The following is a 13,824-nucleotide window of genomic DNA, read 5'->3' as shown; positions in this document are numbered from 1 at the left end:
AGAACAGCAGCCCAGGGAGCAGTGGTGCAAACTGTCCCTTACCAACATGCTGCTTTGGCGTGAGCGGTTGTTTGTCTCCATGGCCCATTCAATCCTTGGCTTCCCCAAAGAGATGACAGAAATGAGTGCCAGGGTGATGAGTTTGTTTTGGCAATTCTTGTTGGCGAGGACTCCATCCCACAGCCTCACTACAGCTGTGACAAGTATGTTCCATGGCATGCATAGCACAGGGCAGGTCCTCAGCTGGTGTAGATAAGCCTTGATGTCAAACAGCACTATGCCAGCCTCTGCTAGCAGAGGATCTGGCCCCATGCATACTCTCTCAACACTGATCACCTCAAGAAGCAGATACACCTAGTGAAACAACAAGGTTTTGTCTTTATTAGGAGTTCCCATGGTAATATAACACAGCTCATAAGGAATAAAACACAAGACTTTGGGAGGTGGGTTGCCATTGACAATAGTCAAATATCAGTACTTTGTCTACACACATGATCAGCTTTAGCACTTACCGCTCCTCCTCTCATAGTTCACAATCACAAATCCAGGGGTTAAAATCCAGCTAGTATTAAATCCTACATTGTTTTTATTATTCTTAGAGCTTCAAGTCACTGCGGTTAATTCAGTTATTCTTCAAGCATTTACATATGACATTCATTAAACAGACACAAAGCAAATGAGCTCCCACAGAAACATGCTTACATAGCCCGTGAAAATCTTTTAATTTTTTTCCCTTGTAATGAACGAACAAAAAGGACCCAAAATGTCACTGAGTCGGTGAAGGAAAAAAAGAACAAGGAAGACTCAAGTGAATACTGAAGAGCTGCGAATGTTTTGTAGAACTGAAACTATGGTTTCTTTTTATTCTCCCCAAATGGTTCAAATTTATTTCAAAGCACAGGTGGGGGGGGAAAAAAAAAGAAAATAGCTGCAATATAGAACATTTACTGATCACTAATAAGTGCACTCTCTTCTTTATGCAAAACGAGACCCACGAGTTAAACCAAAAATCAAACAGGGCTGACAAATGAACAAACTGATCTACTGGTTTTTTAAGGCTGATATATATTTTTGAAGGAGTTAGGTGCAGATATCCAATGGGACTTGGGTACCTAAACTGCTTTGAGATGATTTGAAAATCCCAGCTTTGATACTTTACAAAAAGATTAGCTTTTTAGTTTTTAAAAGTCTACATCTATCTTTCCCTTAAAAGAACCTGTAAACATAATTTTAAAATAGTTAAAACACTGAAAAATAAAGTTAACGCACATGGGAAAATGCAAACACAAGAGGAAGCAGATGACACCCACAAATACCAGGGGATATTAGACAAGACATGTGAGGTAGTGCCTTGCATTGGACTAAGATATTACCTCACCCATCTCCTCCCTCATATTGTGGGACCACCCTGGCTCCAACAATGCTGTGGGGGACAAAAAGGCAGTGGAGATAAATGCTGTGATTGGGTGAAAGATGACCCCCAGTCCAAAGAACCAGCCCGAGGCCCTGAGCTCTCGAAATACAGCTTAAGTGATGCATGTGACCCAATTGCCATCTGGATCTGAAACCAGGATCATGCAGTGCCTGAGCTAAAAGACCAGCACCCAGTTCCTCAAAGGCATCTAACTCACTGATTTCCATGGGAGTTAAGAACCTGAATACCTCTGAGGATCTGGGCCTCCGCTCACAGGCATGAAGCAGCCTCTATATAGCGTTTGTCCACTATATAAGGACAAAGAACCACCACTGATCTAACCACTAAGTTAGGGTAGATTACATATAGGCCTTAACCTGGGTCTTTCCTTTAGGGTGAAATTTGCTGTTGTGCAATGATCTATAATATAACAATTGCCCAAATTATGGGCAAAATCCTCAGCTGATGTAAACCAGCATAGCTACCACAGCCATTTACACCAGCTGTGCCTCTGCCTCTGTAACTGGAGCTGCCACTGATGAAACCTTTATTATCTGCTTTCATGGGGGACCTTTACGATAGCAAGATTCTTGCTATCTTAAATGACTGCTCTTGTCATTTTGACTTTTCCTCTGATCATCGGAGGTGGGGGGGTGGCTATTGAATTGAACATGCTGCCAAATGAACCTACTTTATTGACTCAAGTCTCCGTTTACGGAGTTCTACTTCTATAAATGAAAATCCAGTTGCTGAAAGGTTTTCATGAGACTTTGTTTCAGATCGTCAGCTCGTGTCAATTAAGTCTTAACTTCAATGGTGCTATGCTGGCTGACCAATGCCAGCTGAGGACCAGGGACTTCTTGAGGGCGATTGTAACTTAGCTTTGAGGGCTGGAAGTGTCCATGGACTAACCCAAGTATCAAGTGCTTGATGAAATGCTGCTATGAACTCCTACAACCAAATGATCGTGATGGCTGTGGTGGTGGTCAGAAGCTATGACATGAATGAGTCTGGGGAAGAGAGCGGGGAGGGATGTTCACTGTCCGATAAGACTCTGCAAATACAATGGTACAGAACATTTTTAAAAAATTAAAGTAACACACTTTTTAAAATTTCCTCAGGGACCTAACTTGGCAGCAAAATCCAGAAGGAAAAACAAAACAAAACCACCTCAACCCAACAACTGGGTAAAATGCATCTTGTCAATTTCTAGCACAGGGTTCCTATTCTTAATAAAACAGATACAACCATTCTATGACCTCACGGGTGAGGGGGAATGTTGATGTAGGTTTAGACTGGTGTCCCTCCACCCTCCTTTAGCTGGGCTGTTTGCAGGTCAGGACCCTAAGAAATATCCAGTTTAAAAACCCTTGCATTACTGCTCTGTTAGACATCTCAAAAAGCAAGTTGTATTTTTAAAAAAGGCAGCTCCCAGGAAATTCACTTCATCCTTCCTTCGTCAAAAGAGAGATGTTTAATGAGAACGGAGGCCACGTCTCAAACGCACTCTTGAAACTGAATTTTGGCATGTCCAGCGTGTCAGAGGGTTTGTTTCTTTAAAGGTGGAGGGAGCGGGGCGGGAAGTGAGGGGGATCACTGATGAGGAGGAGGGCGGATTGAGGGGACAAAGTGGCGCCATAGCTGAGCCCCACACTGGTTGCCCGCAGTAACCGTCACAGGCTCTAAAAGAATCAAAAGGGTCTCCTGGTACCCCGCCCCCTCCCCCGGTCCGCTAGGCGGCCACAGAGAGGTTAGCTTCTTAACCCAAGCTGGTGATGTTGGCACGTCCGCCCGGCGGCGCCACTATGCGCTGAGTTGTGCGCCGGGGGATGTTGTCGTCGATCTGTGCACCTGGAAGGAGAGGGAGAAGAGAGGCCGTGTCAGAGCGGTGCTGGAGTTGAGTATCTTTCAACACAGTAACTGAGACCTGTGACCGGGCCCAAAGTCTACCGGCCGCATTCAGCCCATGGATCTAAGAGGATGAAGCTCTGCTGAAATTGATCACGTCCTCTTAGGCCAGGTTGAATTAAACCCTGTGGCCCGGTTCCTCAAAAAGGTATTGAGGCACCTAATTCCCATGGAAATCAGTTGATGTCTTGCCCTGGGGAAGGCGTCTTCTGAGCTCACCACAAAACAAGACAGCAGTTCTGCAAGGCGGAAGATCATGATGCCCTGCTGAATTGCTCTAATCCAAACCCACAGGGACCTGCCCCATTAATTATGGTGGAACCTGAGAGGTGGACGGAGACCTCCAAGTAGGTTGGTGGCCACCACTAGCTAATGGCTTTGTGGGGGAGTGAGCCAGGTGTTGAACTACCAGCCTAGAGACAGGTTCTCTATCCCTGTGCCATGATGAGGGGGCACTATCTGGTCCACAGTGAACAAGAGCTTTAACCTCAGCTGAGCTTCCCATTGCATCATGTGCTCAATGGAAGGGCTCTGAACTGGCTGCTGAGGACAGAGGGAGAGATTGCTTAGTAGGAATTTAAGGCTCTATGCCTATAGAATGGGGCTGGAGATGGGACTGACCCCCGGGGTTTCAGAACAGCAACACTAAAAACAGACAAGATTATGCTGCTATTGCAGTGGAAGCTGTGTGCAGCAGGAGTGGCTCTGGAGCTGCCTGCAGATTCAGGGAAGGGGCCCTGCATTGGTTCGCATGTTAGTAATTAAGGTCCTCTCTGATCACCAAGAGCTAAGTTAGACTGTGCAGAAGCAGAGGGCATTGGGAAAGCTTCCAAGTGGTTGGCTGGTGAGTGAAGAAATGTTGGTCTTTCCACCCCACCCCCCCATGCTAACTTGTTTGAATTGCCTATTAGAAGCATCCCCTTCAGAGGAAAATCCCTTTCCTGGCTTCCCCTGTTTTAGCTTCTGCTGAGGCATGCCAATGATTTACTACCCCTTTCTCAAACACCTGGGCCACCCAGTCCTCCCAGCTAAGTTAACTTCTGACTGGAAAACCTGGCTGTATTTCTTGAAGGAGGAATCTCATTAAATAATCATTCTGATCCTCAACCTATTGCTTCAGCACAAAAGGGGACAGATGTTACACTTTCCTATGCAGAGAATCTCAGGACAAGTCATTTCAGTACTTCCCCATGGTGCTACTGAAAGGCACTTTTAAATACTTCCAAGGGAGCTAAAAGTTCGGCGAGGCTGAGATGCAGATCTCTGAATAAAACTAATGCATTCCTGTAAACTGCAGGAAGCCTGACCCGCTTTTGGTCAGGTGATTGCTTTGCTCCAGGGAATAGAATCAAATTAGCTGTACACTGCTGCATCAGAACAGCCCTCCTGCTTTCCCGAACTACAGCTCTCCAAGTTCAGACCTGTCCTATTCCCTCACTGACTTGCTCCAGTGGCCCCCTTACAATTCTGACCTTCTAGCTGTGTGTTCTTACTTCACTCCTCTGATTTTGGCTTCCTCTGGACTAGTCACAATAGACCTGGACCAATAGACCTGGACCTCTCACTTTTGTCATAAAAGTTTGGTTTTCATTGAAAATAGGATTTGATTTTTGTTGACCAAGCCAAAGAAGTTGAATACGTTTGGCTTTCGTCAAATTTTCCATGTGGTGGGGGCGGTGGAGGGAAAGGGTCCTGCTCTCAATTTAGCAGTCAGGCAGCCGACCCTGTCCCTGGATCTATCTCCCAGACAACCGCTGTCTCTTCATACCTCACCATTAAACCCTCTCTTCCCTATTCAGGACAGATCTTCTCTCTGAAGTATCCTGTGACGCTATGTATTCAGGACGCTAGGCCAAACAAAAATGCCTCACTCAGCACTGTATGGGCCAGATCCCCCCCACAGCTGGTGTAGACTAGCATAGTTCTATTGAATCTGGCTCTGAATGTCAAACACAGGCTCTTCCTTTGGGCCACTCAATCCTGGTCCATTAAAGACTTGTGTGATTGTCTCCCATTCTGTCCGAGCTATTCACTACTCAGAATCCTAAGCCATTGAACTTTACGATGTTCCAGACCCTCAATCAGCAGATCTCTATAATGGATCTACTTAACTTGTGTCCCAGCGGGGTCCTGGCCTCTGAGTTGTGTGGGGAAATAAAATCCTTTGCTTTGGTGCTGAAATAAATCAGAATTCTAGGAGGGCTTCTATCCTGATTTATCTACTGCTGTAAACCTCCTAGTCCCTGTCTTCTCTTGTTGCAACCAAACCCACAGCCCCACAAGAAAATAACCAAGATTTCAACGTAATAATTTAGCCATACATAAGTATGTACCAGACAAGCTAAATCCAGACTGGTGCAGGTTCCTGACAGGTGGGGCCTGCTGTTTGGCTGGAGACGTCTTAGCCGAGGATGCTGGTGTGACAGTCTTCGGTGTCACCGATACTTCACAGACAGGCCCATCATACAGGCCCCGGGGGACGCCCCGCAGCTCAGCCAGCTGGAAAACACACAGGTAATGAACCTCCCAATAGCAAAGCTAAAGGCAGCATAAGGAAGAGACCGAACAGAGGCTGGATATCACCAAGTCAAAGGTCTTGAGTCAAGGTTCAGTTTTCACATTAAAGTTTACAAGCCACATCTCTGCAGGCTGCTGATGAACTATAGTGGTTCAACTGCACAGGTGGAAGGGGGAGTAGGTTCTCTCTCTCCAACTGCAATTTATTTTGGATTGAATGTAATCTTACTAATTGAGATCAACCAGATTTGGAAGGGAAATCCGAGTATCCCAAAATAATGGGATTTCATAGTTATCCTCATGGATCTCCAGTATATAAATCCATTGGCTTCAAAGCATTGCAAATTGTTTTTATCAACATTTCAAAACACATTCACTCTACTCATGAGTGTCCAATATTCACTGCAAATGATAGTGTAATAATCACAAGCAAACAGCTCTGATTCCGTCCAGCAGAGAGCAGTGTTGCAGATAAGTCAGTACAGCATGAACTATTTCCCTTCTCAAAGAATTTGACAAGTTAACCAATATGCACAGTTAAGTTACTGTTCCAGTTTGATACACGCACTCAAGGAACCAGATCCTCAGCTGGTGTAAATCACTATAGCTATGTTGATTTCAGTGTAGCTATGCTGACTTCTACTGGCTGAGGATCTCTCAAATTTGCTTCTGGTTTGGCTTCGACTGTTTTTTCAAGAGTCTTTGAGGTTAAAATTATTTGAAAATGTAAATTCACTATTTTTCAGAAGCAGCAATGTTCTAGCTCTATTTGTTTCAATTTAGAATAGAATAATGTAGGACTGGAGGGGACCTCAAGGTGGAGTCCAGCCCCTTGCACTGAGGCAGGACCAAGTAAACGTAGAGTCTAAACCATTCCTGACAGGTGTTTGTCTGGCCTGGTCTTAAACCCGCCAATGACAGTGCTTCTACAACCTCCCTTGGAAGCCTATGCCAGATCTGCAATATCCTTATAGTTTAGGTATTAGGAAAATCTTTCCATCTCCCTGTGACACACTGTACCCCATGTATACCCTTACGGTGTGATTGTGTATCATTTGTGTTCACCCTTATAGTGCAACTGTTTTTTTTAATGCAAAGTATGTCATATACGGTGGTGTTGCAATGCTCATGACATACTGAACATTACGGTTATGGTGGTATGTGTCCTGCAATGTCGCATGTATGATTATGAAGCTCTGCTATGTAATATTCCCAAATGCGTCTCACCTTGCTTGAGGCAGATCTAGGTAAACACTAAAGGCAGAGAAGGTAGTTCACGCCTCGCCAAAGCATGCATGAAACCACCCAGCTCTTTCAGGAACAATGGACTGGTCTAAGCCTCTGATAAGGTGATGCACATTTGACTCAGTGGAGGAAACCATGCCAGACTTGGCCAGTCACTTGACCCCAGAGGGGGCCATTTTGGTCTCTGGAGCTCTCTTGCAATCCATCTACAAGACAACACCAAGCTATTGAAAGACTGTCCACAGGGGGAGGGCCTGACCAAGGAGGAGTCAATGCTCACCACAGGCTGGCTATCTGAGACTGTAGGGTTAGACATTTTAAGCTTAGTTTAGAATGCGATTTGCTTGTATTCTATCTGGTCAAATCTGACCTATATTCCTCTGGTTTATAATCACTTAAATCTTTCTGTACTTAATAAACTTATTTGTTTTATCTAAAGCAGTGCATGTAGTTTGGGTGTGTGCAGAGACTTCATTTAAAGTGACAGAGCTGGTGCATATCAATTTCTCTGATATAAATTGACAGACAGAAGTTTGCAGAGTCCAGGGGGCAGCACTGAACTCTAAGACGGCAGTTCCTAAAGTGGCATCTGGAACTGGGGATGTTTACTGGGGTCATTCTATTGCATAATCCCATGAGTGGCTGGCCAGAAGCACTCACTAAGGTAAGAGCCGCTTGCTTGCAGGAGGCTGTGCATGGGCTGACCCAGGAGTGGAGGTTCTCACAGCAGGGCAAGTGCAAGACAGGCCCTAGAAGTGAGGGATTGGGGTGACACAGCTATACATTGGTCCAGATTGCAGGGGGAACGTTGCACTCCCTTGCTGCAGAGTAAGCCCATTACTTCTTGTCCTACCTTCAGTGGACATGGAGAACAATTGATCACCATCCTCTTGATAACAGTCCTTAACCTAGTGGAAGACTATCAGGTTCCCCTTAACCTTCTTTTCTCAAGATTAATTATACCCAGTGTTTTTTCTAAACCTTTTACCATTTTTGTTGCTCTCCAAGTTGTCCATCTTTCCTAAAATGTGGTGCCCAGAACTGGATACAGTATTCCAACTGAGACCTCATCAATACTGAGTAGTGAGACAATTACTTCCCACGTCTGACACTTCTGTTAATTCGTGCAATCGGTGATCCACTTTACCCCCCAGATTTGCTTCAGCAGTACTACCACCCCGCCAGTTATTCCTCATTTTGTAGCTGTGCATTTGATTTTTTCCTTCCTAAGTGTAAACTTACTAAATTTAAATCTTTTAAAATTTTTGAATGTAAACCACCAATGCTGCAAACCAAATCACAAGAGACTCAATCTGCCTGAAAATGTGACTAGCCCAGTTCCATTGTTTGAAGATTGATTAAATGCAAAGGGAAAAAAGTAAGCAGCATAATTGAATTTACACTTTAAAATAACAATCATCCAGAAAAAAATTCTCTTTTAAACACTATCTACTTCTGCTACTGTGACAGGATGCTAGTACGTTGCAGAGTTATTTTGCTGACTCAGCCTGACCTGCAGACCAAACAGCTCTTACTAGTTATTACTCCTGTCCCTCTAAGACAGGACTGTTAAGAACAGACACAGGTTCTGCAGGGACAGTCAAACTCAGGTTGAGGTTTGTTTGTACCTGGTTTAGAAAAAAACAAAAGCCAACCCAGAAAATGAGGTAAATTAGGACAGTACCCCCTGAGTGTTCACTGTGAAAGAAGTGGGGTGGGGATGTCACCTCTTTACCAGCCCTGTAACATAGAAGCTTCATGAGATAACGAACTTGTATTCGTTGACACTCACCCTGCTCCTTGCCTTGATGCGCTTGTAAACGAAGTCAGGGAATGGCTTCCGGGGGATGTATCGTCCAGAGCCCTCAGTTGCATGGAGGTTCCCATCCTCCAGCACAATTTTTCCCTGGCTGATAACCACCAGCGGAGACCCACGGCATTCCATGCCTTCAAAGATATTGTACTCCAGAGACTAGGACAAAAAGATACCAGGAAAAAGTGTTTACTCCAACGCATGATGCCACATCACAGGATACCACCTAGGAAGAATTCCTCCACCTTTTTTTTTTTTTTTAAAACAGCAATCCCTGCTGATTCCCAAAATTTGAGTTGAGGTGAGAGACAGGTGACAATGTTGGTGCATTCACTCCTAACATAAATCTCAGTTGCTTTTATTATAAGGCTAAACTCTATGATCCTTATTCAGTTTTTATACAGTCAAAACTCCCAAAGGAGGGTGGGGACAAGTTGTAATGATTAACAAATGCCAAAAAGTTCAAAGCTGGATGTGCTAAAGTTTAACCACTTCGGCTTGGATTCTCAAAGGGGCTGGGCCACAGCTGACAAAGGGATTTAGGAACTTGAACCAAAGCCCATTGAAGTCATTCACTGTCAGGCCTGATTTTCAGAGGTGCTGAGTGCCCAGATCTTGGAGCAGAGGGATGGCTATATGGTTTCAGCCCTGGGCTAGATTCCATCCACAGACCTGTATGTCACCCTACAAGTCACCTGAATCACTTTTTGCCTCCATTCCCCATCTATAAAATGGGAATGGTAAGTAGTGTTGCTTGTAAAATTTCAAATTCAATTTAAAAATGACAGGATCACATTTCTCACAATTTTTCCTGTTTTATTTTGACGCCACCGTGATATAAATATATTCAGTCCTACATTTAAAATCTTCATTCAGCTGTATTTTTTGCCATATCCCTTCTGAGTTAGCCCAGGATAGACTTTCCTATAACCTGGTGTCCTCCCAGAATTTTTAAATTTAATGTCCTGAAGGTTTATACTACTAATAAACAATATTTAGTAAAGCAATCCTTCTGAATTGCTCCTGCCATATCACACCTGAACAAGCTTTTATTCCTAAGTACGTGTGAGTAAAAGACACAGCATGTAAGAGTTGAACATTTTGAGAAGCATATGATTAACAGCCTGCTTTACGCTCACGGAGCATTGCATGCAGTATTAATCAGTTGTATTCTATTATTGCCAATAGGTCCCAACTGAGATCAGAGCCCTATGGTTCTAGCTGACTTGTGTGTCTCTGCAGCACACTCTCTGTAAGGTGAACAAGCTGTGAGAATTTGCTTCCCAGATGGAGGGCACAGATGTCTCCTTTTCATATTGTTCTGTTTTGTCATTAGACAATCAATACGGTTAAGTTCAGTTGTTTGGTCTTCTGAACATATTTAAGAATGATTCATGAGTATAGTCAAACTAGAAACACCTTTGAGTCACTAATACATATATGCTACGTATACATATACATACACAGATGCTACTTAAACACATACTGCTCTGTCATTTCCTTTACAATCTAATCTTAATTAGGCTAAAGCTAAATTGAGGTTTAAAAAATGGGTTGCGTGTCAACACTTTGCCTGTCCTAGTCCCGGACTCAATCTTATTTTACTCTAATAGGATTGCTCATCCTCAATTAATGGGATTTGAAATATTAGATCAGGGGGCGGGGGAACAAACAGAAGTTCTAAAAGGAACACTGGTAAAATGATCCACCCCTTAACTGCATTGGCATGAAGGCCTCTACTAACATGTTAGTTGGGACCAGTCATTCTTGTGATCCTCTTTGGGGGAAATAGCAACTTGATCCAAGTTGCTTTTGCTGAGCTAATGATGGAGTCTGAGCTTTAAGTGCCTGATGAGCATGGGTGGGTTTCACTGCAACTTTATAATTAATTAGAATGGTGGTCATAAAAAGCAAACGGGGTCCGGTCTGAAAGGGCTGTGGTTGCACAGGAATTGTTAGCTCTAAGCACAACACAGATTGCCTCCGTAGCTTTAATGTTTCCTTACCAGAGCATGGCACAAGTGTGAAATGCTGGAAAATGTGTTGCTCTAACTTCTAAAAACACACAAGAATAAGCTGGTGCCCCATAATCACTAGCTCTGGTTCCGCAGCGGTAAAAGCATCGCCAGTGTTTCAAACAGGCTTTGGTTTTATCTTTAATGAAATGTTCCTTTATTTTAAAGGCTGCTAAAGATTCCACACTTGTATGGCTTTTGCCTCCATCACCGCGTACATGAGATGTGCCATGGATACAAAATAACAGAGGCTATGCAGGGCAAGTTCCTGCCCCAGAAAGCTGTGTCTTATGTCAACTGGGTAGAGGTGATGTAGGGCGGGGGGAAGATAAACAGAAGAGCAGTGCGATCATGTATGGTACACAGTAGTCTCAATTCACCGCTGCCTAAAGTCCATACAGCACCTAGTACAATGGGAATGTGCTGGGGGTTCTAGGTGCTACTATAATAAGGGACAAATAGGTGCTACAAATAAAGGATGAATAACATTTAAAGAGTCTCTCTAACATCATCCTTCCCCCATCGTGTTGTAACCAAGTCCGGAAGCCTTTAAGGCAGGGGCAATCTCTGTACTTCCTGCTATACAGCACCTAGCGTAATGGGGACTTGAGCCCCCAATTGAAACCTCTACGTGGTATTGTAATATAAAAAAATATCTATGCCTCGTGAGAGACTGTTGGGGCTACAAACGTGCCGTTTAGAAATGGTGGGGTCTCGTTTATGTACTGCTTGTATCTGGCCCTGTTCTACAGTGATGGGATAGTCTGGCTGGATGGGTAAATACCTGCATGAAAATTAGGTACTTACTGCTTACAAGTTATTGTTTTGTGCTATTTGTCTTCAGTTGGAGTCTCTCTCCTCTTGTTTTTAAAAGGTAGCTTTTTGAGAGGTATTGGACTTCACAGCCTTCGAGACGGAGGCCTACATTCTGAAAGGTATTTAGGCACCTAACTCCCACTCATTTCAATGGGCACCTCATTACCTCTGAGGATGTGGGTCTGAGGTCCTCTGTCCACAGAGCTGATGGGGCAGTCCCACAAATTTGCTTTGACCCTGATGGCCAGAGGCCATCTTTAAATCTGAGGGTCACTCATTGAGTCCTTGACAGCCAACCAAGCCAGAAATTTACAAAAGCACCCTAATGATTAACATGCACAAGTCCTGTTGAAAGTCAAGGGGGCTTACGTCGCTAAATTAATTGGGGTTTTCTGAAACTCTCCCCCATGTGGATTGGATTCTCCTCTGTTGTGTAGTGGCTGTATACTGCCATACCTCTGATGAAGCTGGCTAATTGGATTGAGTTAATCCTGATCATACTAATGTAAAAAAAAAAAAAAAAAAAAAAAAAAATCAGGCCCTGTGTGTGGTGTGATATGGACACATGTCTTTTGGGAACCCATCAAACTCACATCAGTGCCAAAGAAAAGCCATCAGATGGAAAGAACTTTCAGATGCTACTGACCAAAGTAGAACAAGATCCAGCCTCCTATAATCATCTCTTGATCCACCTCCATCTTTGTCAAAGCTTTCTTTGATAGAGGATCTCTCATCCACCATACAAGTTAATAGCCCACTTACCAAGTCAGACAGTGTTAAGGAATAGGAAAGTAAGCCAAGCTTTTTTTAAAAAAAACAAAAAAACAAAAAACCTTTGTTAATGTGGCCAGGGATCCAAGGGGTGTAGGAAAATGTTGCTGCTTCAGCAGTGGAGTGAATAAAGCCATTCATGGAAAAAGCACAAGGAGGTTTTTCCAAGGAAACGTTCTCTCTTAGCCAGCAGCTAAACCAGTTGTAAACAGACCCACACCCTGGTTGTTCTTACTACTGCAGGGTCAGGGGCAACTTCAGCTGGCCCTGCCTGCTGATCCGGTTCTGTTCTGTCTCATGTAGAACACAACGGACCTACTTATTCAACTGCTGGAGCACGTGATTAAGGAGCCAGACTCTCCTCTGCTGTGAATTAATACAACTTCAGCAGAGCTATATGGATTTATTCCGGCTGACAATCTGACCCATAGACTATCAGGCCAGAAGAAACTATTCTAATTCATCTAGCTCACTGGTTCTCCACCTCTTTACCAGTGGGAGCTGCATAGGCAGCTCTATGGGGGCCGCCTCCCCCAATATATATATATATATATATATACATACATACACACACACTACCTGTATGGCCCTGAGGATGTCACCTGGGCTGCAGCTGTGTGTTGATTGGGCCCCCAGTTGAGAACCACTGCAAGCCTGAAAACTCATGGTTCAACTCAACTCTTTTAAATCACAAGTTTCATCTGCACTATCTGAATTTGTCATTCAAACTCTCCGAAGTTCAAGAGGATCCTCGGATCCAGGCTGGATTCAGCCCACTATGACGACAAGGAGGGCCACTGGCAAAATGTCTACGCTGTTTTTTGAGATGAACACTCCCCCCACAACAGCCATCCAGCCTCAATTAACTGAAAAAGGATCCCCAGAATCCAGACTGTCCTAGGGTTGAGACCCCGTTCCTACTCCTGCGTTCATGGGCCCATGAACATCTGTGCTCCTTCCCATTCAGAGTCCGGGTGTGGTAGTGTGTACACAGGGGTGCATGGTCTCAGTCGGACTCTACAGGAGGGTAATGGCAATTGTGGGCGTAAGTTTGAAGAATGGGGCTCGATGGCAAGTTATCTTCCTGTGGAGGGCTGAGGAAGGATCATGTATCAGTCAGGTGTGCAGATAAAACACTCCATTCCCTTTGATCAGAGGGAGCTGCCAGGCACATGATGGAGATAAGACCAGAATTCTCACTATGAATAGTGCTCTGATAGGGAGGTCTACACTTAAACTAGATCAACCTGGCTACATTGGCCAGGGACGTGAGAAATGTCATGCCCTAAGCAGTGTAGTTAGGTCAACCTAACATCTCGTGTAGA

General features: G+C 44.2%; 1 protein-coding gene across 6 annotated transcripts in view; it reads right to left on the bottom strand.

Annotated features, from left to right (window-relative positions):
• Positions 1-358: 358 nt before the first annotated feature.
• Positions 359-13,824, bottom strand: part of DPYSL2 (dihydropyrimidinase like 2) — a 76,564-nt gene continuing 63,098 nt past the window's right edge. For 4 of the 6 annotated variants that reach the window (XM_067543729.1, XM_067543731.1, XM_067543733.1 and 1 more), the window contains 3 exons: positions 8,877-9,056; positions 5,644-5,821; positions 359-3,265 (listed from right to left, as the gene is read on the bottom strand). In XM_067543729.1, the coding sequence (XP_067399830.1) occupies positions 3,174-3,265; positions 5,644-5,821; positions 8,877-9,056 (450 nt within the window). In that variant the 3' untranslated portion in view covers positions 359-3,173. The remainder of the gene's footprint in view (positions 3,266-5,643; positions 5,822-8,876; positions 9,057-13,824) is intronic. The other 2 variants (XM_067543730.1, XM_067543732.1) reach the window with 1 other exon arrangement.

The sequence above is a fragment of the Emydura macquarii genome, unplaced genomic scaffold (assembly GCF_026122565.2).
Source record: "Emydura macquarii macquarii isolate MOO-44397 ecotype Brisbane River unplaced genomic scaffold, CSIRO-AGI_Emac_v2 contig_967, whole genome shotgun sequence".
NCBI lineage: Eukaryota > Metazoa > Chordata > Testudines > Chelidae > Emydura > Emydura macquarii.
Note: the sequence above shows the minus strand (reverse complement) of the source record. Positions and strands in the feature narration are given on the sequence as shown.